The sequence below is a fragment of the Onychomys torridus genome, chromosome 4, assembly GCF_903995425.1.
Source record: "Onychomys torridus chromosome 4, mOncTor1.1, whole genome shotgun sequence".
Taxonomy (NCBI): Eukaryota; Metazoa; Chordata; class Mammalia; order Rodentia; family Cricetidae; genus Onychomys; species Onychomys torridus.
Window position 1 is genome coordinate 130,908,129 of NC_050446.1, and position 26,603 is coordinate 130,934,731.

The 26,603-nt window shown below is 47.0% G+C and overlaps 3 protein-coding genes across 7 annotated transcripts in view; 2 read left to right on the plus strand and 1 right to left on the minus strand.

Annotated features, from left to right (window-relative positions):
* Positions 1-746: 746 nt before the first annotated feature.
* Positions 747-19,079, minus strand: Aurka (aurora kinase A). 2 transcript variants are annotated; one of them, XM_036183813.1, is made up of 9 exons: positions 18,678-19,079; positions 16,070-16,116; positions 14,109-14,367; positions 12,146-12,200; positions 11,381-11,569; positions 10,589-10,727; positions 4,380-4,528; positions 1,639-1,813; positions 747-1,546 (listed from the first exon to the last, which is right to left on the minus strand). In XM_036183813.1, exons 2-9 carry the CDS (start codon positions 16,109-16,111, stop codon positions 1,355-1,357), a joined length of 1,200 nt encoding a protein of 399 aa, XP_036039706.1. In that variant the 5' UTR covers positions 16,112-16,116; positions 18,678-19,079; the 3' UTR covers positions 747-1,354. The 2 variants fall into 2 exon arrangements, with proteins under 2 accessions (XP_036039706.1, XP_036039705.1); XM_036183812.1 differs by having other exon boundaries at positions 11,381-11,572.
* Cstf1 (cleavage stimulation factor subunit 1) lies at positions 18,883-26,603 on the plus strand. Of its 4 annotated transcripts, none has more exons than XM_036183818.1 (5): positions 18,883-19,062; positions 21,023-21,220; positions 23,634-23,911; positions 24,036-24,233; positions 25,067-26,603. In XM_036183818.1, exons 2-5 carry the CDS (start codon positions 21,052-21,054, stop codon positions 25,463-25,465), a joined length of 1,044 nt encoding a protein of 347 aa, XP_036039711.1. In that variant the 5' UTR covers positions 18,883-19,062; positions 21,023-21,051; the 3' UTR covers positions 25,466-26,603. The 4 variants fall into 4 exon arrangements, with proteins under 4 accessions (XP_036039711.1, XP_036039709.1, XP_036039707.1 ...); XM_036183816.1 differs by having other exon boundaries at positions 21,026-21,220; XM_036183814.1 differs by lacking the exon at positions 18,883-19,062 and adding an exon at positions 19,177-19,234.
* Positions 26,140-26,603, plus strand: part of Cass4 (Cas scaffold protein family member 4) — a 53,040-nt gene continuing 52,576 nt past the window's right edge. The window contains exon 1 of the mRNA XM_036184334.1: positions 26,140-26,170. Coding sequence (XP_036040227.1) covers positions 26,140-26,170 — 31 coding nt within the window. The remainder of the gene's footprint in view (positions 26,171-26,603) is intronic.

The following is a 26,603-nucleotide window of genomic DNA, read 5'->3' on the forward strand; positions in this document are numbered from 1 at the left end:
TTCCAAGCCAACCCCTCACAGCAGTCAGAACCCGGGATGAGCTGAAAGACTAAAGCAGCATATCAACCTACCAGCAAGACAAGCTGATCTGTTCCTGTGTTGTCTTTCGTGGAACTGGAGCAGGGAAACCATTGTAAAATGTAAGCCATTGTTTGCCTCTAGTTTTCTAAGGAGACCAAATGAACAGCTTAGATTCTGTGAAACAAATAAATCTTTGTAAGATGATGTGTTTTGTCGTCTGGTAAGCCATCGCGGCTGCCGTTAGGAATGGCACCATGGGAACCTGGCGACAACCTGCTGTTAGCATGAGCTGCAGGCGGCAGTGTCCTACACTCGGGTTGGATCCCTGTAGTCACATCAGTTAACTGCAGCTTGGGTGGACAGTACTAGGAATGTTACTATTTCAACAAAGCCAGTTAGTTTAGCGTAGGACTGGGGACCAAAAGCTTGTTTATCCCACTCAGGCATGTTCTCAAGTGTGAGGATGATCCAGTTGACGTGTCATTTTATTTATACAGGCCACTTATATTTCCAGTCATCTGACATCTAGTGTCCTGAGTTGGTTGTGAAAGCCTGTTTCTCTAATTCCAAGTCCCCTCTGGGTGATAGACAAACACTGGCTGCTATAAACTCAACATGTTAGGAACATATCCGAGAGACCAGAAAGGCACACCTGTCACTCTAGGCAACAGTGAACAGGTTGGTTCAAATGATTACCCATGTACTCCAGGTAGATTATACATACACTTATATATTTAACAAGTTTGCATACATGACAGAACTCCAACATAAGAAAGAGCCCGTAACACCTATAAACACCTGAGTCAAGTTCAAGGTAGGTGGAGCACTTCATTGTGGTGGATGAGGCTCCGAATCCCATACAAGCTTAAAAAGGCTGAAAACGAGTATTCTGAAGGGGATCCACTTAAGAAGGAAGTCTATACAAATCTTTATTTTAACATTTAAAACTACATACTCATTCCAACAGTGTCCCAGGCCCAGTGACCCAATAACTTACACACACACTCAGGCACTTGAAGGCTACAGACACAGGTGATCACCGGGGAGGTGGACAGACTGCTAACTTTCCCACAGTGAGACCCCCACAAAGACACCTTGAGGGCAGAGGCCGTTGGGACAGCTGCAGTGGAACCTTCCCTCCAGATTACTAAACCAGGAAAAGCAGCATGGTTCTTGGGGCTTGGGCAATGTCACATGTGCTCAGGTGGGGCTTCCTGGATGCAAGGCCAAGGACTGCCTGTTCAGCAAAGGGTACTGAGGGCAGTGGTGATGGTCCGGGAGGTCTCGATGGGGCATTTCTCACAGTTGCACAGTGGCCATGGCCCCCAATTCCCTAAGACGATTTGCTAGTTATAGTTAGTTCTTTGTTTTTTTGGCCAGTTGAAGGTTTTGTGGAATTAGCAGTTATCCAAGGGTGCTCGAGAACTTCTGCCAGCGTGAGCCTCTGGCTTGAGTTGTGCTTTAACAGTCTTGAAATGAGGTCCCTGGCTCCCTCAGTCACAAAGTCAGGGAATGTGAATTCAACCTGGGAAATAAAATGACAAAATCACAGACATGGGTCAGAGGTGTACTCAATGAATGCCTGCCCTTGGCAGGAACTGAGCAGCAGCACCTTACCCGTGATATCCTTCTGTAGGTCTCCTGGTGGGTGTGTGCCTCAAAAGGAGGCATCCCAACTAGGAACTCGTAGCAGAGGACACCCAGGCTCCAGAGGTCCACCTTCTCATCGTGCATCCGGCCTTCAATCATCTCGGGGGGCAAGTAGTCCAGAGTGCCACATAGCGTGGTTCTCCTGAAACCAATGGAGGCTGGGGTTGACACTCTGACATACATGTGACATGGGCACCCCCATGCCTGGGCAGTGCTGTCAGGCACATGCTCACCCACATTTACACTTTTAGGAAATGGATGGAGGGGAGTGTATAAGGTCACACACTAGCCATCACACTTCCCCCAGACCAACTCTTAGAAAATCTAGAGAAAACCGTACTCCTCTCATCCCAGTCACACTATCGGGATAGTGAATTCTGAAGGCCAGTCTGGGCTTTGAAGCAAGACCCCACCTCAGAAAACAAAGTTGCTCTGCAGTGTCCCCGGAAATACTACTTGGAGTCCCACATGAGCTCTCAGAGAAGTGTCAAATACCAATTCAGGCTGGGAGTATTGGCTCACATCTGTAATTCCAACATCTGGTAGGATGAGGCAAGGGGACTGAGAGAGGTTCGAGGCCAACCTTGACTGTTTCAGTGAAGCGGGGATAGGAAGGGAAGGGTCTACAAGATCAAAGAGGCAGCCACATACTACATGAACTTCTCTGGGCTCTTTAACACTTGGGCTGTTTTTGGTTTGGGGTTTAAAGATTTCATTTTTATGTTACATGTGTTTTGCCTGAATGTCTGCACATGAATGTTTTGTGTCCAAGGAGGCCAAGAAAGGGCACTGCATCTCCTAGAACTGGAGTTACAGCTGTGAGCCACTACATGGGTACTGGGAACAGAATCTGGGTCCTCTGCAAGAGCAGCCAGTGCTCTTCACAGCTGAGCCACATCTCCAGCCCGATTATTTTTTAAAAGCATCTTGCTATGTGGCCCAGGCCTCCGGCTTCTAGCTCCTGCTGGGTTTGTAGGTGTGTGCCACCACACCTGCCCGAGCTCCTCCTGTTTTTAAGACAGTCTAAGCAGGCTGCTCTCAAACTTGAGATCCTCCTCTCAGTTCCTGGGATTAAAGTACGCACCAGCACACTGGGCTTGGTTAGATTTCTCTCTCACCTTCCAGAGAGAGGAGAGAGGGTGTGTGTGTGTGTGTGTGTGTGTGTGTGTGTGTGTGTGTGTTCTGATTTAAAGGCAGCCGTGGGCAGCTAGAGAAGTATGAGTGTGGACTAAAATGAGCTACTAAGAATTCAGCTGACCTTTTTGAAGGTCACAATGGTGGTGACTGTACAGAGCGCCTCTATCTTAGGGAGTGCATACTGAGGCGTGGGGATGCTACAACTGACTGTAAATATCCGCAAAGCCAATCCCAGTGTGCAGGGCTCTGGAATGGAGCCGTGGACCACTGCCCTGCCATCAGTAGTTCAGCACCTTCTATCCTTTTGGGTTTTGAAAACCAAAGCTAGAATTAAGGCGGGAGCAGACAATGGAGACTACTGTTGCTGAGAAGGTGCAGGGGAATACTCAACCATGTCTGGTGCCCCAACAGGCACTCTCTGGGATTTTCTAAAGATGATCCCCAATAACCAGGCAACTTTGATGGGGACTGATTTTGAGAGGCAGTTGGAACAGCTGGCGAGATTCACAAGCGCCTTTAATCCCAGCACTGGGGAGGCAGAGGCAGGTGGATCTCTGCGAGTTTGAGGCCAGCCTGGTCTACAGAGTGAGATCCAGGGCAGGTTCCAAAGCTACACAGAGAAACCCTGTCTTGAAAAAACAAAACAAAACAACAAAAAATATTCACACACATTATCTCTCCTAAAACCCGCAAGCTGTCTCTATCCTGATATCATCACTGGACAGGTCATAGTCCAGGCTAATCTAATCAAACAACCCCCATGACACCTATAGCTCTCTGGTGTTTGTTTCACTGGGTAGCAGGATCACCCACTGATGTCATCAATTCAAAAAACCTACCACAGTGCAGCTGGAGACAAACAGAAGTGACCTTAAGCTGCCCTACTTTTAAAAACAGGCTGAAGATTGTTTAAAATTACACTTATTTGCATGTTTGTGTGTGCACACCTTTGTGAGAGCATACCACAGAGTGAGCTTGGAGGACAAGTCGGTTCTCTCCTTCCACCAAATGGTGCCAGGACTGAACTCAGATTGTCAGCCTCAGAAACAAGCACCTTTGCTGAGCTTTCTCCTCCAGCCTCTAACAGGCTTTTAAAAAATGGCATTTGGTGTGGTGGCACAGGCCTTTAATCCCAGCACTTGGGAGGCAGAGCCAGGCAGATCTTTGTGAGTTCGAGGCCAGCCTGGTCTACAGAGTGAGTTCCAGGATAGGTACCAAAACTACACAGAGAAAGAAACCCTGTCTTGAAATAACAAAACAAAACAAACAAACAAACAAACGGCATTTGGTAATATTTTAAAAAGCAGTCCCCAAAGTGGCAGAGACCTTGTCAGCAGGGGTATGCTTTACAACAAACACCACATTCACATGAACTAGCAAAGCTACTGAAACCCAAAATGGTCACACACACACACAAAAAAAAAACCAAACTATGAGGTCTACATTGCTCCAAAATACTCCTAGGTCAGCCAAGGCCCCTTATTTCAGGGTCACTACCCTTTAGTTAACAGTCCCCGCCCCCACCTCGGCCAAGGCTTCCACTAACTGCTTCCACCTCTGGAACCCCATACCTGGAAGATGGAGCGTGTACAGACCACCCAAAGTCTGCGATCTTCAACTCTCCATTTGGCCCAAGAAGCAGGTTCTCTGGCTTAATGTCTCTGTGGATGACTCTCTTTGAATGACAGTACGACAGAGCATTTGCCAACTCGGTGATGTACTATTGGGGAAAAGCATTGAAGCCCAGGTTAGGTTTAGGGAAAGCAGTCAGGCAACTGTGAAAACTGATCCAATGGAGACTAGCTCTGTTTTCACCTTTGAAGCAAACACTAGAAAAGGGGTAAGTCTATAAACACAACTGCAGACTGCTAGACTCACTGGGGGCTTAGTTAACACTAAGCTAATACCAGTGATGTGACCTTGAAAGCAGGGAAGGCACTGGCTGTCGGCTGGAATTATGGTCCCACCAGGCACCCGAGGAAGAACTGTACCATTAGCAATCTTTACGCATTCAAAGGGCCCTGACCAGGTGCACAGCTCTGGAAGGAGGAATCCCGCAGTCGGCTTCGCATCCCATAACTGGATACTCAAGATAAGTATGTTAAGTTTTAGTCAACATCAAAGTGTGTAAGCAAAGAGGAAAGGAAATACTCCACTCCTCTTTTAGTCCCTGGGCTGGGCTGTACTTCAGCGGTACTACTTACTCAGCTTGTATGAGGCACCTCAGGTAGTCACCTCAGAACAGAGCTGAGGGTGGCAGTGTGTCCCGCTGTATCAAGTGCATATGTAACTGGCAAAAAAGCTTAGTTTTCCCAAAAGGAAAGTAAGGCAGGAAAAAAAAATGTCATTGTCAAGTAGGACAATTCTTTTGTAGCCCACAGTACAGCCCAAACCTTGGACCCTCATGAAGCTGGCCCTCACTGCACACTGACAGGCAGAGGCAGTGGCCGTCACTGCTAGAGCCATTGGCAGCAGGAGTGAGGGTCAGCCCGTGCTCCCGGGCACCACTTCCCCCTGACCTCCCAGGCTGAGGGACCAGGGCTAAACCCTAACACCGCTCTACGGTGACTTTAAATTACAGGAAAAGTAAACAGGTGGGGGTGCTAGTCTAAGTAACAAGGAATCTAGAAAGAAACATTCTTGACTTACATCCAAATGCACACACTTGGATTGAAGCCTTAAATGAGAAGTGTAAATGTATAGACGACACTATGTACAAATACGGGGTCTGGAGTAGGATAACATCAGAAACTGGTGGACAATTTCCTTACTTACCTTAGAAAGTTGGCCAAACAGATGATTTATTTTTATTTGTTTTGTTTCTCTGTAGCCCTGACTATCCTGGAACTCATTCTGTAGACCAAGCTGGCCTTGAATTCACAGAGATCCACCTGCCTCTGCCTCCCAAGTGCTCGGGTTAAAGTTGTGTGCCACCCAATCTACAGCAAGCCAACAGCCAACATCAAATTAAATGGAGAGAAACTCAAAGCAATACCATTAAAATCAGGAACAAGGCAAGGCTGTCCCCTCTCCCCATACTTATTCCATATAGTACTTGAAGTTCTACCCAGACCTATAAGACAACACAAAGAGATTAAGGGGATACAAATTGGAAAGGAAGAAGTCAAGCTCTCCCTATTTGCAGATGACATGATAGTATACATGAGTGACCCCAAAAATTCAACCAAGGAACTGATACAGCTAATAAAAACCTTCAGCAACATAGCAGGATCCAAGATCAACTCAAAAAAATCAGTAGCCCTCTTATATACAATAGACAAACAGGCTGAGAAGGAAATCAGATATACATCACCCTTTACAATAGCCACAAATGATATAAAATACCTTGGGGTTACTCTAACTAAGCATGTGAAGGACCTATATGACAAGAACTTTAAGTCCCTGAAAAAAGAAATTGAAGAAGATGTCAGAAAATGGAAAGACCTCCCATGCTCATGGATAGGCAGGATTAACAGTAAAAATGGCGATCTTACCAAAAGCAATCTACAGATTCAACGCAATCCCCATCAAATTACTAACACAATTCTTCATAGAACTGGAAAGAATAATACTCAACTTCATATGGAAAAACAAAAAACCCAGGATAGCCAAAAGAATCCTGTAAAATAAAACAACCTCTGGAGGCATCACAATCCCCGACCTCAAGCTCTACTACAGAGCTACCGTACGTAACAAAAACAGCTTGGTACTGGCATAAAAACCGACATGTGGACCAATGGAATCGAATTGAAGACCCTGACATTAACCCCACACCTATGAACATACAATTTTTGACAAAGAAGCCAAAAATGCACTATGGAAAAAAGACATCTTCAACAAATGGTGCTGGCATAACTGGATGTCAACGTGTAGAAGGCTGCAAATAGATCACTTTCTAAATATAACACCAGTAGCACAGACACTGAGAGAAACAATCAATCAATGGGATCTGTTGAAACTGAGAAGCTTTTGTAGAGCAAAGGACACGGTCAACAAGACAAAGCGACAGTCTACAGAATGGGAAAAGGTCTTCACCAACCCCACATCTGACAGAGGGCTGATATCCAGAATATATAAAGAACTCAAGAAATTAGACATCAAAATGCCCAACAGTCCAATTAAGAAATGGGCTCTAGAACTAAACAGAGAATTCTCCACAGAGGAAGTTCAAATGGCTGAAAGACATTTAAGGAATTGCTCAACATCCCTAATTATCTGGGAAATGCAAATCAAAACGACTCTGAGATACCACCTTACACCTGTCAGAATGGCTAAGATCAAAAGCACAGAAGACAGCTTATGCTGGAGAGGATGTGGATCAAGGGGAACTCTCCTCCACTGCTGGTGGGAATGCAAGCTTGTACAGCCACTTTGGAAATCAATATGGTGCTTCCTTAGAAAATTGGGAATCCATCTCCCCCAAGACCCAGCTGTAGCACTCTTGGGCATATACCCAAGGAATGCTCAATCATACCACAAGGGCACTTGCTCAGCTATGTTCATATCAGCATTGTTTATAATAGCCAGAACCTGGAAACAACCTAGATGCCCTTCAACTGAAGAATGGATAAAGAAAATATGGTACATATACACAATGGAGTACTACTCAGCAGAGAAAAACAATGACATCATGAGGTTTGCAGGCAAATGGATGGATCTAGAAAAAAATCATCCTGAGGTAACCCAGACTCAGGACAAACATGGTGTGTACTCACTCATAGGAGGATACTAGATGTAAAACAAAGATGACTGCTATGCAACTCCAGGGAGGCTACCTAGATAACAGGACCCTAGGAAAGACACAGGGATCGCCCAATGACAGAGAAATGGATGAGATCTACATGAACAACCTGGACAACAGTGGGAGTAATGAAGGGCAAGGTTGGAGGGAAAGAGAGCTTAGGGGAGCAGGAGATCCCAGCTGGATCAAGAACAGAAAGGGAGAACAAGGAATGACAGACCATGATAAATGAAGACCACATGAGAACAGGAATAGGCAGAGTGCTGGAGAGGTCCCCAGAAATCCACAATGATATATCCTCTGGAGACTGCTGGCAATGGTCGAGAGAAAGCCTGATCTGACCTGGTCTGGTGATCAGATGGCTAAACACCCTAACTGTCGTGCTGGAACTCTCATCCAATAACTGATGGAATTGGATACAGAGATCCTTAGCTAGGCCCCACCCAGGTGGAGCTCCAGAAGTCCAACTGTCGAGAAAGAGGAGGGACTGTAAGGGCGTGAATGGTTGAGACCAAGATTGGAGAGGCACAGAAACAAATAGCCAAACGAATGGAAACACATCAACTATGAACCAAAAGCTGTGGAGCCCTCAACTGGATCAGGCCTTCTGGATAAGTGAGACAACTGAATAGCTTGAACTGTTTGGGAGGCACCCAGGCTGTGGGACCCGGACCTGTTCTTAGTGCATGAGCTGGCTGTTTGGAACCTGGGGCTTATGTGGGGACACTTTGCTCAGCCTGGAAGGAGGGGACTGGACCTGCCTGTACTGAATCCACCAGGTTTAAATGAATCCCCAGGGGTGTCTTGGCCCTGGAGGAGATGGGAATGGAGGGGAGGGCCTGGGGGAAGGTGGGGATGGGAGGGGGGAGGACAGGGGAACCCATGGCTGATGTATAAAATTAAAACACAAATATAATTTTTTTAAAAAGTTTTAAAAAAAAAACGGTGTGTGCCACCACCTCCTGGCTAATGATTTCTTAATGGCTAATTAAAGAAAATGATTAATGGAGGTTGCTGTAAAAATCAGGTAGGCATGTTGGCAGCCTGTAACTGCAGCATGTGGGAAGCAGACAAGATGCAGAAGAAATACTGCTGTGCTTTAAGGGAGGCGAGATCACACTGCCTTGAGAAAGGGGTGGAAAGGAGGAAAACACTCAAGACTGGGAGGAAACATCTGCAGGACACACAATAAAGGAGCTAAAGGAACCAAACACAGTATGAAAAAGCACCGTAAAACAACAAAAGAAATACAGGCATCTAATGAGACACATAACCAACAATCAGTGTCACCTAATGCTGGGAAACCACACATCAACAGGAAGAGACCACTACACCCTGTCGGAACCACTGATGTCCAAAACCCTGACAGCAAATGCCAGAGGAGGAGGGAGGCTGGTCTTCAGTGACAGAACTGCCACCAACTGATCCAAGCACAGTGTGTCACTCACATATACTGGACTACATAACTAATAAGGAGGCGGAGGACGCTGTTCTCACCACTGGGGTGCAGTGTACAGTGCAGCCCAGGGACAGGGGTGTCTACAATGGTCCACACATAATGATGAGCTGAAGCATCAGTCCAGCTCGCTGCATCAGGATGATGAGCACTGATCACTAAACATTCTCCCTTTCTCTGCAGCTGAGGACTAAACATCAACAGCTCAGCAGCAAGAGCTCCCGCCCTTGGGCTTCCAGTAACGGTCTCCAACAGAGGAGCCAAGATCCTTACAGAAGGAATGGCTGCTTCTAAGGGCAGGCCTGGAAGTGAAGGAAAGCCAAGCACTCTGCACCAGAGAGAAAGCACATACAGCCAAAAGCCCCACAATGGCAGTTTACATAGGAACCGGAGAGCTCCCAGCAGCCGACGCTGGAACAGCAGAATAGAGCAGCACTGGACAAACATAAGACACATCCTCTGCGCTCTAAGTGAAAGGAGACAGCTACCCTTCCAGAGGACCTGGGTTCGCTTCCAGCACACACGATTGTTCACAACCATCTGAAACTCCAGCTCCCTCTTCTGGCCTCTGTGCATGTGGTACACAGATAAACATGCAGGCAAAATATTCATATACACAGAATAAACTAATAGGGCAGGAAAAGCAACCTCCTGGCCCAAACTCCAAATAACTCCTTCCACTCACTCCTCTACTCTGCACTCCTCAGGGCAAGCCATGCTCAGCAGCTCGAGAGGACAGCATGGGAAGGGGATACTGACTTCACAGTAGAGGCCAAGGACAAAGGTCCCCAGGCACGGGACACTAAGCTTGGGACCCAGCAAGCAGTCACATAACAAACGCACAATGGTGACATGTGACGACAAGAGTGCACCTGGAACCAAGATCTTCCTCAGTGCCCACTCCCCTTTCTAGTCACAAGGGGAAAATGAACGCACTCTGAAGAAAAGTGTGGACTTCAATGCACCGGTATTGGTTTAGTTATGACAAAAGTATAATATTAACTAAAGTTGTTGTTAATAATAGAGAAATAAGGTGTGGGGCAAACAGAAACTCTATGTCATTGTTATTTTGTATCTAGACCTATACTAAAATAAACACTGTGGTAGTTTGAATCTAATTGTCCCCCAAAGGCTCACAGGGAGTGGCACTACTAGGAGGTATGGCTTTGCTGAAGGACGTGTGTCACTGTAGGGGCAACTTTGAGGTTTCCCATGCTCAAGATACTGCTCCAGCACCATGTCTGCCTGTACTCTGCCATGTCCCACCATGATGAAAATATAACTGACTAAACTTCTGAGCTGTAAGCCACCCCAATTAAATGTTTTCCTTTATAAAAGTTACAGTGGTCATGGTGCCTCTTCACAGCAATAGAAAACTAAGACAAACACACATACACACACACACACACAAACCCACAAGCCAACCACTCTATACATGAAGTATAAGCAGCCTTGATTTGATTTTTTTTTCAAATATTTGATCCTATTAAGCCCTTTCTATGAAGACAGTCGACTCCCCCATAAAGACAGGAACCTCAGGAAGACAAGGAGAGAAGAGCGAGCCTGGACAGGGAGGCACTTACAGTAGCTGTTCTCTGCTCGTCAAACTTGGAGAGTTTCTGGAGCTCTCTATAGACTGTTCCAAGGGGCGCGTATTCTAGAATTAAATAAACTCTGGTGGCATCATGGAAATATCCATACAGCCTGAGGATGTTGGGGTGCCTGCAACAAAGAAGGGTGACGGTGACACCTGGCTTCAGAGCCCACTCAGGATGTACTGAATGCTGACCCTGAGGAAATACACCCAGTAGGGCGCCTCAGGGCACACATGAGATCTGAGCCCACCCAAGAAAACAGGACTTCCTACGTATGCACACATGGACTGCAGAGTACAAAAGGGTTTGGGTTAGGTTCACACGGCTCCCTTTTAGAGATCTTTGTTTTAGCTGAACATCGAATCTCTCCGTGTTGAGGAGAAAGTGCCTCTGCACAGGAATGGGATGTGCCAACAGAGGACACAACCAAGACGATGGGCAGCAGAGGGCAGGTGCCAAGTGGCTGGGCACAGCCTCCCAGGTGACAGCACCACTCACGCCCCCAGCCCCCACTCTGCCAGGTGACAGCAGAGCTTCAGGACTGGCATCTGAGTCCAACTTGTTAAAACTGAAAACAAAAAGGAAAAGCAAGGCACACCGAGTCTTCCCCAACGCTCCTCCTGAGGAGAGAAATCCCAGGGACTCCTTGAGTGATGTTTCCTCAGGCCACAGCCCCTGCATCTGTGGGAAAGGGCAGCTTTCACCATTCCCCGTGGCGTCCCAGAGAAGCCAGGAGGGAGTCGCTCTGTCCCCAGCCCCAGTGACAGGAGGGCCACTCACCGCAGGTGGGACTGGATCTCCACTTCTCTCCGAAGCTGGTGCTCCACCCCTGCTTTCTCCAGCTGGGTTTTAAACAGCACCTTCAGGGCCAGGATGAACTTGCTCTGCTTCTCCCTTGCCAAATAGACATTTCCAAACTTGCCTTTACCTAGTGGGCGGCCAATGTCAAAATCCTCCAGAGTCCACTGCCTTCTAGAAAGTAATGTGAATATTTAAGATATGGACAAAATCTCTACCATTTGCCAACAAGCAGTCAACCTGTTTGTGCTCAGAACCAGTACATTCAACAAGCACCAACCCCAAACCACCAGAACGGCCACGAACGTTAAAGGCCAACTTCCCCAGCCCAAGGCAGCACTGCACTCCAGAACAGACTGACTGACAACCCTCACCACCACAGGACAGCTACAGTATTGATAGGACGTGTGGGGACCTCTGCCCTGCACAGCCCCAGAGAAGCCAACAGGCTGTTGGGGAGAGCCACTGTGACTGGTGAAGCAGGACAGCACCAACAAGCCATTCCCAATGTCTTCCGAACAATCTATTAGTTCAGTAAGCTGTACAGTCTTTGGGTCTGTTGTATGTACACTGGCATGGAATTTTTTTATTTATTTTTAAATAATAAAATTTTAATAAAACTTTCCATGAAAAAATTAAGTAAAAATAACTTTTGATCCCTGGTAAATTTTACTTTCATGGGGATGGTGTTAAGCATGGCGGCCTGCAGCCAGACAGATATTCTAGTAGAAGAGGAAGAAAGCTTACTTTTTTGAGTCTTCAGTTTTCTGTTTTGATGCCTGTTCCTTTTCAGAATTATTTCCTATATGAAATAAGTTAAAATACTGTTTTTAGAGCAACTATATGAAGTTCTTTAAAAAAAAAATCTGCAAACAGAGATAAATCAAAGAATCAAAGCTGGGCATGGTAGGGCACACCTTCTTTCCCAGCACTCGGGAGGCAGAGGCAGGCGGATCGCTGTGAGTTTGAGGCCAGCCTGGGCTAAGAGCTACTTCCAGGACAGCTACAACTACACAGAAAAAAAAAAAAAAGCAAACAACAAAAATCCATCACCAAAATACTAGAAGTGCATCAAGCATCATAAATCCAGGTGTTTCATTTTCTTTACCGGGAGATTACTAAATCAGAAACCGTACATAGCCTGTAACCTGCTTCCTGCCACATGGAGCCTCTTGACTTCTAGGAATATCAGCTGGCCCCCCTCCAACAAAACCGAGAATGTCTCACCCTGGAGCCTTTTCCCCAGGAAGAGCTTCCAGAGAGAAATCGGCAGCACCCCCATCCACAAGCTGCCACAGCTACCTTCTCCACCTGCGGAGTAGGCAGCGGACATACATCCACGTGCTGTTGTGTACAAACTAATAAGAGAACACAGCCAGTCACCCTCCTTCCAAAGACACAAAACAAAGAAGTCCAGGAAGATGTGACAGCATCACACCTAGGGAGCACGGGTGCTGCTTCAAGAGCTGCACACATGTGGACATGTCCCTGTCACCTGAGACTCAGACAGCACAGGGGCTCCACTCAGGTTATATGAACACAGGCCCAAACTCATGTTTCCTCTCCCTCTCAACTCATGGCTTCAATATCACTACTGAGTGGGCTGAGGACCAGGACCCCAAAATAAGACTCGAGACCAGAAGCCACCAAAAATACACTTTAGCCTATCCTATCCTACTGATTGGGAACTGCAGACCTGGGGGAGCCCTGAAGTCCCAGGTGCATTTCTAAAGGACATCAGGACAGACAGCGAAGGGACACAGTGGACCAGCTAAGAGGCTGATCTGCAGGACAGAACAGGCTTCCTACACCTCCATCCTCCTCTGCCCCACAGATTGTTGCTGCCTCTCTCCCTCTGTTGGAGGACCCAGGCACCCCTCCCTTGCAGAGCTCAGGATGCTACATAAGCTTCAGCCACCTGGCCCTTCCACAGTCACCCTCCCGAGGACTGGTATATATGTAAGTGGGTTTCCTCCAGACTGTCTGACAGTGGCTTATTTTACAGACTCCTCTTCTTATGAGCACAGCTTAAGTTTTCTGTCTTCCTACACCGTTACAGTCACCTCTTCCTATTCATCTTCCAGGTCTCATCACCCAGCTGTCTTGCATATGTTTCCTAAATGAAGTGGTAAATTACCCATACCTCTCCTTCCTAGAGATGTCTTAGAAGTTAACTGCCAAGTTTTAGCCCCTTCTGTATAAGTGTTTCAATAACTGGCTGTCTACATGAAGTGGCTTCAAGGGTTGAGGGGATTGCAGATCAAGGCTATCTCAGAGCCTGCAAGCATTCATGAGCTGCTAAATAATCATCAACATTAACCCTGCTCTACACACTGCCGTCTGAGTTCAGCCTCCCTCTCAGGAGAGCCCCAGAACCAGCAGCAGCCCCTCCCATATATCCAACATCTCCTTCTGCTCCAAAGAACCTCCAGTAGCTTCCCCTTGGCAGGGCCAGCAATTACATCTGTGCTCATCCCGTCTTCTCTTCATCCTCAACAGACATGGTATAGAAGCTAGGGCTTCACAGGATAAATGCCAATCCACGCCTTTGCTTTTTGAGCAACAGCTAAAAAGAATGACCATCTAATGCAGTGAAAAGGCTGGCTTGGGGTTGGGGATTTAGCTCAGTGGTAGAGCTTGCCTAGCAAGCTCAAGGCCCTGGGTTCGGTACTCAGCTCAAAAAAAAAAAAAAAAAAAAGGGCTGGCTTACCAGAGGCTGTGGGCTGTGGCTGCTCATTCTTCTGGGGGTTACTGAGCCGGGAGACAGGTCGAGGAACGCTGGCAGCTGGCAACTGCTTTGGCACTGGCTTCTGACCTGAGACAAGTTTCTGTGCTTGTGAAGGGACACGCAGGGAAGAGTTGGAAGGACACAGGACCCGCTGGGCCTGGCCACTGCCAGGCAATCCAAGGTTCTGAGCAGGAATCTGCTCTGTCACCAAGACTCGTTTTGGACCAAAGGGAACTGTGGTCTGGGACGGAGAGAAAGCAAGTATTATTGCTGATAGTATCCTGAGAACAACCAAGTTTCCTTTGTAAATCTAACAAAACTCATAAATACCGTAGATAATAAATGGAAATGGGGCAAGAGAGATGACTGAGCAGTTAAGAGCACTGGCTGCCCTTTCAGAGGAACTGAGTTTGGTTCCCAGCACCCACATGGTGGCTCACAACCATCTGTAACTACAGATCCAGGGGACCTTCTTCTGGCCTCATGTGTCAGCCACACACGGTACACAGACATACATGCAGGCAAGCACTCATTCACACAAAATATAAACAAATAGATCTTTAAAAAAAATAAAGTTAGAAGGAGGGGAGATAACGCTATTTTAATGTGCCTGTGGCTAAAGGGAGGTACTTCTCTTTGTCACCCCAAAATCTTGCTCTATTAACCACTCAGGAACTAAGACTCCAACCAATGATGGAGACACTGAACTCTGAAAGTCCTGAAGCCAGGCATGCTGGCACACACCTGTAATCCCAGTACTGGGGAGGCTGAGAGAGGAGCAGCACTGAGTTAGTTCTAGGCCAGCCTTGACACAATTGTTACCAAAACTTTCTATCAAAACCTTGTAATGATTTTATGTTTAGTACTTACTCAACAGGGTTTCACTATGTAATCCTGGCCAGCCTGGGACTATATAGAACAGATTAGCCTCTGTCTCAGCCAGCGTACCTCTGCCTCTCAAGTACTGGGATTAAAGGCGTGTCCACCGCACCCTACCCAACAGAAATACTTTTTAAGAATGTAATCTCAGCTGGGCGGTAGTGGTGCATGCCTTTAATTCCAGCACTGGGGAGGCAGAGCCAGGCGGATCTCGAGTTCAATTGAGCAAGATCCAAGACAGGCACCAAAACTACACAGATAAGCCCCATCTTGAAAAAAACAAAACAAACAAACAAAAAAAGTAATCTCTGCCCAGGGGTTAGGGGCAGTTAATGGCACATGCCTTTAGTCCCAGCACTAGGGAGGCAGAGGCAGGCCAGCTTGGTCTAAAAAGCAAGTTCCATAACAGCCAGGGCTGTTACACAAAGAAACCCTGTCTTGGAAAAAAAAAAAAAAAAAAAGTAATCTCCAAAACTAAAATACATAAGAGATTATTAAGAAGTTAAGTTTTCAATAGGAGAAGGGGGTGGGGGGGGCTTTGACAAAGAAGAAACAAGTGTAGGGTCCTGGAAGAACGATCATTACCGCACTGCATTATTTGTAAGTGACAGGTCAGAGTCTTACACAGCTCTCAAAACCCACATCAAGCACTCACTCAGGGAAGGTGGGACTTATTCCCACTTAAAGGAGAGCCTCAGGATCCACCACTCACTAGGAAGGTAGGAGGTTTCAAGTGCAAAGCCATCTCCTGCAGAAATGGAGGCTCACCACCCAGGATGCCTCCAGGCAGGGCCAGGAAGGAACCTAAAGTTTCCACCCAAAGCAAGGGTGGGAAGAATCCCAATACCAGAACAACTTCTACAGGGGCTGTCCTCATTGCTCAGTGGATAAGGGCTCTTGCAGTCAAGTGTGAGTTAATTTCCCTGACCCACATGGTAGAGAGAACCCACTCTGGCAAGCTGCCCTCTGACCTACCTACACTGTGGCACATGCATGGGTACACACAAACCAAATGCACTTCATTTCAAAATTAAATACGATTGTGATTACAGGTAACTGTTTACCTTAACAGGCCTGGAAACACAGTTTTCTTTACATCTGTCCATGTCACCTGAAGAGAGAAACAGAGCCTTTCATTTAGAGGAAGCCACCTGCTTTAAGGTGCTGGGCAATCTATAACGTGCACACCTCATCCTTTTCTTGGTACCAGTGAAGCAAGCTGACAAGAGGTCCATGTTTTTACCTGATGCGCACCCTGCACATGCGTGAGGTCCCTCCCACTGACAATCTCTGCAGCTCGTCACATCCTCTCTCATTCCCTACCCCCCTCCCCAGCATGTTCTCTCTGCTTTAATACATAATGTCCACCACACAGCCTGCTTGGAATGCCTCCTACCTTAAAAAGTCCAATTAGCCCACAGTTGCCTCAGGTCATGATCCCATCTCTCATCTCGCCCAGAACAGCAAAGCTTACCTGTGCTGGTACTGTGCTCCCCAAAATATTGTGTGTTCCCCAAAATAAACTTATCTGGGGTCAGAGAGCAGGACAGCTACAATATTAAACATGAGGATAGGCAGTGGTAGCACACTCCTTTAATCCTAGCATTTCAGAGACAGAAATACCTCTGGATCTCTTGAGTTCAAGGCCACATTACAAAGAGCCAGGCTTGGTGACACACGACATTAATCCCAGAAATCCAGCCTTTAATCCCAGGGAGTGATAACAGAAAGCAGAAAGGTATATAAGGCGTGAGGACCAGGAACTAAGTTAGTTAAGCATTTGGCTGGTTAAGCTTTAAGGCTTTGGAGCAACACAGTTCAGCTGAGATCCATTCTGGATGAGGACAAGACCAACTGACGAACTGGCGAGATGAGGTAGCTGTGGTTTGTTCTGCTTCTCTGATCTGCCAGCATTCACCCCAATAACTGGCCTCGGGTTTGATTTTATTAACAAGAACCTTTAAGATTCATGCTACACTTACTCACTCTTCCCCTCCCCCCAAGCCCATTCCCATTGGCCCTTTGAATCCGACTGCTTGGCCAGTCTCTCAGCTTCCCTACCAGGGCAAACCCAGCATTTACTTGATTCCTGGGGAAAAGGTATTGGCCAATCAGCACTTTTGCCCCCTTCCCTGGTTTATCTATTACCTGGCTAGCTGTCACTTCCTACCCTCCTGGCTTGGCCTCTTTTTTTTCCCCCAACCAAGTCCTCCACCTTCTCCTCTACATCAAATGACCATCACAGATCCCATTCAGCTCAAGGATTTACAACTCCAAGTAAGAAAAGTGCTCATGACACAGCAGGCTCGGGCTCGGGTTCCCCTTTTCAGATATATGGTTGTTGTCAGGGGGACAAACAACTGAGCATGTTACTGAAGAGCCCATAGTGCAAAGATGAGGGAGGCCAGGCAGAAGAAGCATTAAGTGAAGGACTGGAGCTGAATCCTCCCCTCACCAGGTGCCTGTTAGGAAATGGAGCTCCCAGGCCCAGATGCCAGCTTTAATAAATGACCCTCCATTTTAACTTTCCCATGATTAGCTACACCAGCGTATCCCTAAGATATTTCTATTTCCTACATCTGTAGTTAAGCCAGGGTTTCCTTTGTTTGGGTTTGGGTTTTGGTTTTTTGCAGCAGTGTATCCCTGTGGAGCCCTAGCTGGTCTGGAACTCACTATGTAGACCAGGCTGGCCTTGAACTCAGGAGATCCTTCTACATCTGCTCCCAAGTTCTGGGTTTAAAGGAATTTGGGACCATACGCAGCCTTATGTTTGTTTTTGAGACAGGGTTTCACGTAGCCCAGGCTAGTCTTGAACATGCGATAATGGAGGATTACTTTTAACTTCTGATCCTCCTGCCTCTACTTCCCCAATGCTGTAATTACAAGCATGGTCCCCATGCCCAGTGTATGAAGAGTTAAGAATCAAATCCAGGGCATGGTAGGCAAGCACTCCACTAACCAAACTACATTCACAGGCCCCACTTTTGAGAAAGGCTCTCACATTGTATATAAGGCTGGCTTCAAACTCAAGGCTACCCTCCTACCTCAGACTGCTGATGTAAGCAACTACATTTGGTATGTGGGGAGGTGATTTTTTGTATAGACTATTTTTGAGTCAGGCCGGCTTCGGATCTACTACGTACCGAGAATGGCTTTTAACTTCTGGTCCACCTGCCTCCACCTCCTCACTACTGGCATTTAAAGGAGGGGGCTACCATGAAGGTTTAGGCAGTGCTGGGGGTCGAACCCAGGGCTTCCGGGATACTATACAAACTGAGCTTTAGCGGGTCTACGCTTTGAACCAGATCCTCAAGTAGTCCCTACATCAAGTGCTCAAAAGGCTGCGGTGAGGGTAGCACCAGTCCTGGGCTTCACTCTCTACAAGGGGACTCTCGTTCATCGATACAACCTAGACCCCGCCTCTCCATCCGAAGCAATCCCCACTAAGCTGCAGTTGCTTCATCCATACCACCACCATCAGTTTGCAAATTATTTGGTTGGCTGGTGGTCTGGGTCCCATTCCCACCAGAACCGAAACGCAAGGAGAGAAGGGGCCATCTGGACCTTTCTTACACGGAATGCAAACCCATTGAGACAGCCCACTACCCCAATGCCACTCAACATTCCCTTCGGTTTGCAGCATCCAGGCACACCTGGTCCCCTTCTACCTACCGGCAGGATCCTGCCTCTGACCAAAGCCTCCAAGCGATCCCGGGAGCTCAGCCGTTACAATTCAAAGGTCCTCCTTTTAAAATAGAAGTTAAACCCTCTCGTCCGAAAGCTGATTGGCTAGAGGCGAAGCGACGCCGTCCTGTGATTGGCTGGCCATGAACGCGACCACAGGAAGCTCGGTCGTGCCGTAGCTGGGGCGCAGGCGCACTGGGTCTTCAGAGCCCGGAAGTGGTGCGCCAACGGCCTGTCCGATCTGTAGCCGTTCTATCGCTCGCCGTGCTCCCCAGAATCGGGCGTTTGCCGGTCACACAGCAGCCCTTTGGGTTCAAGATTGTCGCGAAGGTGATCAGCTCAGAGGAAGTGAATGAGCGTCTCGAACGTGCCAGTGAGTAAGATGGCGAGAAGGGCAGGCTTGCGAGTGAGCGGCAGGTTGCTCGGCGCTCTGCTGCGTGCCCTTTGCGCGTGCGCAGTGAGTGTGCACTCAGAGCGATCGATCGAGCACGATTCGCGCCTCCATTTTTCTAGAAGAGAGCGGGAGACCAAGACCCTGATCGGGGGTACGGGGTTAGGAGTGGGGCGGGCGTAGGGAAACGGGTTGGTGCGGTTGGCTGGGGTCTGTAGTGGATTGCGTGAAGGACTGGAGCTAGCGGAGAGGATGGCGGGAGGCCGTACGCCCCAAGTCCGTGTCCCAGAGTTGGTCGGCCAGGCCTGCACCCCGAGCCTCAAAGGGCCGCGGTCCCAGCGGGTCCCTGCTTTCCTCCTGAGCGGGGTGGTCGCGTGGCTTCTCCCTGGGCCCCCTGCATCCCCGGGTGTTGGCAGCCTTGGGTCGGGCTCTTCCTGCCATGTGCCTTAGTGTCCCTTCCGGCAAACTGGAAAGGCTGTAAATAGACCTGTGCTCCATTGGAAGTTCGGTGGGGAATTAAGTGAAGGCTCAACCACCTTTTTCTTTTCTTTAAATCTCGTGGTACAGCCCCAGGTGTTCCCCAGCAACAGTAAAGAGACGGCGGTGGTTAGTGGTTTAAATTGTGGGCTTCGGAGTACGCAGACTTGCCCTCAACTTTTGGAGCTGACTTTAGCTTGAATGAGTGTCCTAGATTCTTGGAACTCATTTCATCCTCTGTTGTGTCTTACGCAAGAGTAGATTTGTATCATGTATTTCTAACGCAAGTGCACGAATATATTGAATACCTTCGTTTAGTGATCTAATGCCAAGTAGGTGCTTGGAATCGTTTCTGGCAGTGGGAAGTGCTTGATAAGTGTTAACTGTTGAGGACCTCCGTCAGTATGCTGCTGTGTGTGGCCTTGCGGATCTTCTTGTTACTGAGTCTAGGGCGTCTGATAGGCTAAGCAAACACTGTAACCCTCGGCTGTATCCCCAGGCCTACCTTCTTACTTGCTGTTCCTGGACTCCTAGAGCCAAACATCTAACCACGCACATACTGATTATTATCAAATTATGTACCCAAGTTGATAAAGAAGCTGTCATCTTCAGTTTTGTTTCATTTTCATGGACTGGAGAGCTTAGATCCTTCCAAGTAAAACTGAGAGCACAATCTTCAGATCTGCATTTCTCATTTAAGTTTGTTTGAGACAGGGTCTCACTATGCAGCCCTGTGACTTCCAGTGTAGATCAGGCTGGTCTCAAAATCCCAGGGATCTGCCTGCCTGTGCCTCTCACGTTCTGGGACTAAAGACAGGCCACCATGCCCAGCATTTTTTGCAACATTTTTATTAAGCAGTTTATCTTAGCATTTTTCCAAAACGTTGAACTTGGCTTATTTTTCATTTTCTGAGGCTCTTTTTGTGTGTGTGATGTAGTTGTGTGTTAATTTACTACCCCATCAAGTAGTATAATTATAGTAATAATCTCAGTGACCTGGAAATAGGTTTCAAAAATAATAAAAGTCACTCGCAGATTAACCGTCCAGTTGGTGAGGACAGTAAGTAGTCCAGTCATCCGACAGTGTCAGCTGTCTGCCTACTGCAAACACCCCTGTTAACAGAAGAAACTGAAGGGATAGCGACAGAATAAAAGTTGCAGGTGGGTAGTTTAGCAGAGGAGAAAAAAAGGCGAAGGGTTCCACTGTAACCATCTATGACATTTGGGTAGTTTCTATATGCCGAGCATCGACAGCTGCACTTCCTGTGCACCATCTTGATTAGCCTCTGGTGACTTAGGGAATAGCCGAGGAGCCTGAACCAAGGAATCCAAGGTCACCATCCGGAGATAATACAGCTAGTCAAGCTGAGAGTGAAGGATGTGATTTCTCCTGACCTAGGAGACCTGCGCTGCCAGTAACTGAGGAGTGCCTCTGCTTTTCATCAATACCTGTTTTCTCTTGCAGCAGTCAGGGAAACTGTCCTCTTCTGCAAAATGTACAGAACCAAAGTGGGTTTGAAGGACCGCCAGCAGCTCTACAAGCTGATCATTAGCCAGCTGCTCTATGACGGTTACATCAGCATTGCCAATGGCCTCATCAATGAGATCAAACCCCAGTCGGTGTGCGCGCCCTCGGAGCAGCTCCTGCACCTCATCAAACTAGGTAAACTAGGAGTGCGGATTCCTGCGTCCCAGGATGGCATTGTAGATGTCTGCCCTGGGCAGTGTTTGGAGTTACTTCTGTGTAGTTTCAGTGTCCAGTGTGTGCCGAGTCCAGTGATGGGTACTGAAGGGGTAGGTGAAGTCCAGGTGAGGAAGCTGGTTGTGATGTATTTCTATGAATCATCTGGACATTCCCCTCAAGTCTCACACAGGTCTCATGGCAGGTAGCACCTCTCACCCTTTAAAGATATTTCTTCTGTCTTCCCCATGCTCCTTTGCTCAGTTGCTGCCACAGTGATCCATTTCCCTCATAACATACTATCTGAAAGTTGCTTTGTTCTTTGAATCATTTCCGCACATTGTTCACCTTCCCACCAGAATCTCTGCAGATACCGGGACCTTGTGTTGGTCATTGGTAGGTGTATCTTGGTGCCTGCCTTACCCTCAACAGGGTTTTAAATTACCCAACTGTGTCCACATGTCACTCCCAACATTTGTGGGAAGTTTGATTTGTTTAAGGTTGCTTTCAATCAGCAGGTAGTCTCCACAGCTCACACACCCACACACCCCATTATTGTGGGTCAGGATGGAAGGGTACATAATGGAGAGATTTTATGTGTTCATAAAAAAGATTTCCCTTGACTTGAGAATGCCACTTGTGAAACTGTCCTGAGGGGGGAAATGGTAAATTAAAATGTTGCACAGAGAAACTTTAAATATTTTTAACTTTCAATTTAAGATTTTAATTCTAGATAGCCATAAAAGTATATAATGTTGAAGCAATATAATGTTGAAGACTTGTTCTTGTGAATTTTATTTTAAGTGTTTAAATGACCAAGCAAGTTCCAAGTTACAGTACAGGCCTGTGTTTGTTTTGAAAAGCAAGAGTTGTATGAATGGAAGAGACGACAAGAGTTCTTCACGTGTTTTGATTCCTCCTGTACCCGTTCCAGTCATTGTTTATGTGATATATGAGGTTATTTTTGTATCCAACACTTTGTTTGTTGAGGGTCTTTCTATTTTTGGTTTTTTCGAGACAGGGTTTCTCTGTGTAGCTTTGGAGTCAGTCCTGGAACTCACTCTGTAGCCCAGGCTGCCCTCAAACTTACAGAGATCCGCCTGCATCTGCCTCCCTAGTGCTGGGATTAAAGGTGTGCACCACCACCACCGCCCAGCTGTTAAGGGTCTTTTTGAGGGGCTATGATGATGATGATGATGATGATTACTGTTTTACTAGTTTGAGTGTTTGGCCTGCATGTATGTCTGTGTGCTCTATGTGTGCAGTGCCCCTGGAGTCCAAAAGAGGGGATCACATTCCCTGGAACAGAGTTGAAGATGGTTGTGAGCTGCTGAGAATTTGACCAGATCCTTTGGAAGAACAACCAGTGCTCTTAACACCTGAGCCATCTCTCCAACCTTTATGTTTTATTTTGGTTTTAATTTTTTTTAGGTTTACTTTTTATGTGTACGAGTGTTTTGCCTGCATGTGTGTGCGTGTACCACGTGAGTGCTTGGTGCCCACAGAGGCCAAAAAAAGGTCATCCAGTCTTCTAGAATTGGAATCCCACATGGTTGTGAGTTACCATGTGGATGATGGGAACTGAACCTGAGAACAGGTACTCTTAACCACTGAGCCATCTTTCCAGCCTCCTTGTTTTCTTTTGAAGATCAGGTTTCATTAAGTACCCATGGCTGGCTTGGAACTTATTATGTAGACCAGACTGGCCTCAGCTTACCTGCCTCTGCCTCCCATGAGTGCTAGGATTAAAGGTGGGCTCCATCATGCCCAGCTTTTTGTTTGCATGCTTGCTTGTTTGAGTTCAGATTTCTTGTCTCCCAGGCTATCTTGAACTCAATATGTAGGTGAAGCAGAACTTAAACTCATGAATGATCCTCCTGCCTCAGCCTCCTGAGATCACAGGCAACTTTGGTAACACCCAACAAACATTGTTTATCAACTTCAGTATACTTCAGTATGACATTCTTTCAAAAACATTTCACTAATGTTAGAAGCATAACTAATTCACACCAAAGCTGCTACTAACTAATCACAGCCCTAAAGACTAGAATTCAGGGTTGGAGATAAAGCTTGGGTATTTGCCCAGTGGGTGTGAGGCCCTGGGTTGTCTCCAACACCACAAAATAAGCAAAGCATCACCTCCCCATTCTAAATGGGGAAAATAAATTAACTACTGGGGTGCTGTTTTTGTTGGATTTTATAGGTGTTGTTAAGAGTGAATTTGGCTGTGGAGGTATTCCCTTCCACGACCCATTCTGCCTGCAGCGGTGTGTATCTTGCATGATTTGTTAAATAAACATTTGGTGGTGTTGGTGGACATCATCTTCACTTTAGATCCAGAACTTGTCTTTGCACTTAACAGCTTTTCTCATGCTCTTAATTTTGATTCCTTCAGGGATGGAAAATGATGACACCGCGGTCCAGTATGCGATTGGTCGCTCCGATACAGTTGCCCCTGGCACGGGGATTGACCTGGAGTTTGATGCAGATGTCCAGACAATGTCTCCCGAGGCTTCTGAGTATGAAACCTGCTATGTCACTTCCCACAAAGGCCCATGCCGCGTGGCCACCTATAGCAGAGACGGGCAGTTAATAGCTACAGGATCTGCTGATGCTTCCGTAAAGATACTGGACACAGAAAGAATGTTGGCCAAAAGTGCTATGCCAGTTGAGGTACCGTTCCCGCCTACCATTGCTCCAGGCGGCACAGCCCAGCTCTGGCTTGCCTCCCAGGCTGTGGGCTTGGACCAGGTGCCTCTGCACCTTGAGTATCTGTCTCCTTTTCTTGTTGGTCCAGGTCATGATGAATGAGACTGCACAACAGAACATGGAGAATCACCCAGTGATTCGAACTCTCTACGACCATGTGGATGAAGTCACGTGTCTTGCTTTTCACCCGACAGAACAGATCCTGGCCTCAGGCTCAAGGGATTATACTCTAAAATTGTTTGATTATTCCAAACCGTCTTCAAAAAGAGCCTTCAAATACATTCAGGTTAGAGATCAGAGGAGCCTTGACTTATTTAGATACGATCTTCTATGGTTATTTTCTTAGATTCGGGTATTTTGACTATTTTTCCAGGTGGTCTCATTGATCACCCTATAAAGGATATGCCCTAGGTGGCACTTAGAGCAGACTCCATTGGTGTGTGGGTCATGGCTGTCGTCTGCCCAGGTAGGACTGCAGCTGGTCATAGGTTCATGGTTACAGGTCTGAGGGTTCATAGTGCACATCACTCTCAGGACTCCTGATGAGCTGGGTGTGGTCAAGGCAAACCTGCTGCATAGTTAGTTCCTTGCCAGCTTAAGCTATAGTGTGAGACTCTTGTCTCAAAGCGGGGGTTGGGGATGGGTTTCTTTCATGACACTGTGCGTTCGGGACTGGGAAAAAATAAAACCAAAACAAGAAAAAGTCTACCTTCCCTAAAAGTAACTTACAGGTACCAGCGTTCTCAGTGGAACTGTTGAATGATTCAGAAAAACGTTTTGTGGACCAATATTGGGTCTATGTTACAGAAATGCTCATGTTTTCAGAAGCAGCTTCCATCATTCATTGGTTAGTTTTGCTTAGTATTTGCTGCCCTAAGGCAGATTAGAAAAGCTCTTTCTCATCTCCAGCTACAAGTGCAGAGCATTTTGCAAGGATCCATCTGACTTCACCCCATGTTCATTTGCGAGCGGAGCTCCTGTCTTGTTTTAGGAGTAACTGACCAGTAGTTCTAGAAAGAGCCAGTTTCCTGCGTCCCAGGAAGTGCTTTTGTCCCGCCTGCTTCCTGCAGCTCTCTTGGTCAGGTGCTGGTAACTGACACTGTGCCTATGTCCTCACAGGAAGCTGAGATGCTGCGCTCCATCCCTTTCCACCCTTCTGGAGACTTTATCCTGGTTGGGACTCAGCACCCTATGCTTCGCCTTTATGACATCAACAGCTTCCAGTGTTTTGTCTCTTGCAATCCCCAAGACCAGCACACCGATGCTATCTGTTCCATTAACTACAATCCTAGTGCCAACATGTACGTCACTGGCAGCAAAGATGGCTGCATCAAGCTGTGGGATGGTGTCTCCAATCGATGCGTCACAACCTTTGAGAAAGCTCACAATGGCGCCGAAGTCTGTTCTGCCATTTTCTCCAAGAATTCCAAGTACATCCTCTCAAGTGGAAATGACTCTGTAGCTAAGCTCTGGGAGATCTCCACAGGGAGGACACTGGTGAGGTACACAGGTACGTGAGAAAGTGATGCTGGTATTTCTCGGGGATCAGATTCCTGCAGAATGAGATACACTGGAGAAAAGGGAGGTTAGAGAGGGCTGTGGCCCATCCCTAGGCCAAGACAGGCAGCTAGCTCCAAAAGAGATCACCAGTGTCCATATATGAAGTAGACCCAGCAGACAGGAAGAAAAGAAAGCCAGCTCAGCTCCCCCATCAGTTCCTGTTGGTCTGTAGTTTGTGACTGTGCCCACACGCTCCCTTTATGGTGAGTCTTGAATTTCCCAGTGCAGTACTCAGTTCAGATCTGGGTACAGTGAGTGCTGTGTGCTGCTGCACCTTATTGTGTTCCCCAGCAGCTAAGAGTGTTGTTTGACAGGAACCTCCTGGGAACCATGGTTATAGCTTGCAGGGGACCTTTATTGTAGGGGGCTGTCCGAGTTAGCCTCTTAGAGAGACATGGAAGAGCTGATAACATTCAGGCCACTAGGGTGCAGCAGTGGTCCTCTCTGTGGCACAAGCTAGTTGTCTAAAGCTAGTCATCATTATCCTTTATGATACTTTATATGGTGTCATTTTGGAAAATATCTCTTAACCAGGTACTTCTTGCATGCAGAAGCAATCAGGGTGAATGTGGAACTGCTCTGTTTACAAGTGACAGCCCTTGTTTTCCAGGGGATAATGCACTAGGACGGACATGCACCGGACTGCTGCCAAGAGCTTAGATGGTTGCGAACACCTGGGTTGTGGTTTATTGGCTTGATTTAGTAGAGTTGCAATTGTTTTTCCTGAAGGAATGTCCACATTACTGATTTCCTAATTCCCAAGGCAGCACTCTGACAGTCAGCATGTCAGGGTTTCCATTCTGGTGTGAAGATTTACTTAGAACACAAAGTGGTTTTGAAATAGTGATGGGAAGGGGGAAACTGAAGAGGACATTGGATGAGTTAAGTTCATCGTGGTTTTTTACCTAGTAGGCAGGTCAGTAATCGTAATCTATAGATAGGCTATGGATAAAATTAAAAAAAAAAAAAATTTGAACCCACCCAAATTTACAGGAAGAGTGAAAATTTGCTGTATTTTGTAAGAGAATTTAAAATGGAAAGTCAGTTATAAAATTAACAGCCATAGCCAGGCGGTGGTGGCGCACACCTTTAATCC

Coding starts and splice junctions, on each gene's coding strand:
- Cstf1 (XM_036183818.1), top strand. CDS start 21,052: ATGTACAGAACCAAAGTGGGTTTGAAGGACCGCCAGCAGCTCTACAAG. Junction 23,912..24,035: donor AAAGTGCTATGCCAGTTGAG/GTACCGTTCCCG, acceptor TTGTTGGTCCAG/GTCATGATGAATGAGACTGC. Junction 24,234..25,066: donor GAGCCTTCAAATACATTCAG/GTTAGAGATCAG, acceptor ATGTCCTCACAG/GAAGCTGAGATGCTGCGCTC.
- Aurka (XM_036183812.1), bottom strand. CDS start 16,111: ATGGACAGATGTAAAGAAAACTGTGTTTCCAGGCCTGTTAAG. Junction 14,368..16,069: donor GTGTTTCCAGGCCTGTTAAG/GTAAACAGTTAC, acceptor TCTCCGTCCCAG/ACCACAGTTCCCTTTGGTCC. Junction 10,728..11,380: donor GAGATCCAGTCCCACCTGCG/GTGAGTGGCCCT, acceptor TCTTTGTTGCAG/GCACCCCAACATCCTCAGGC.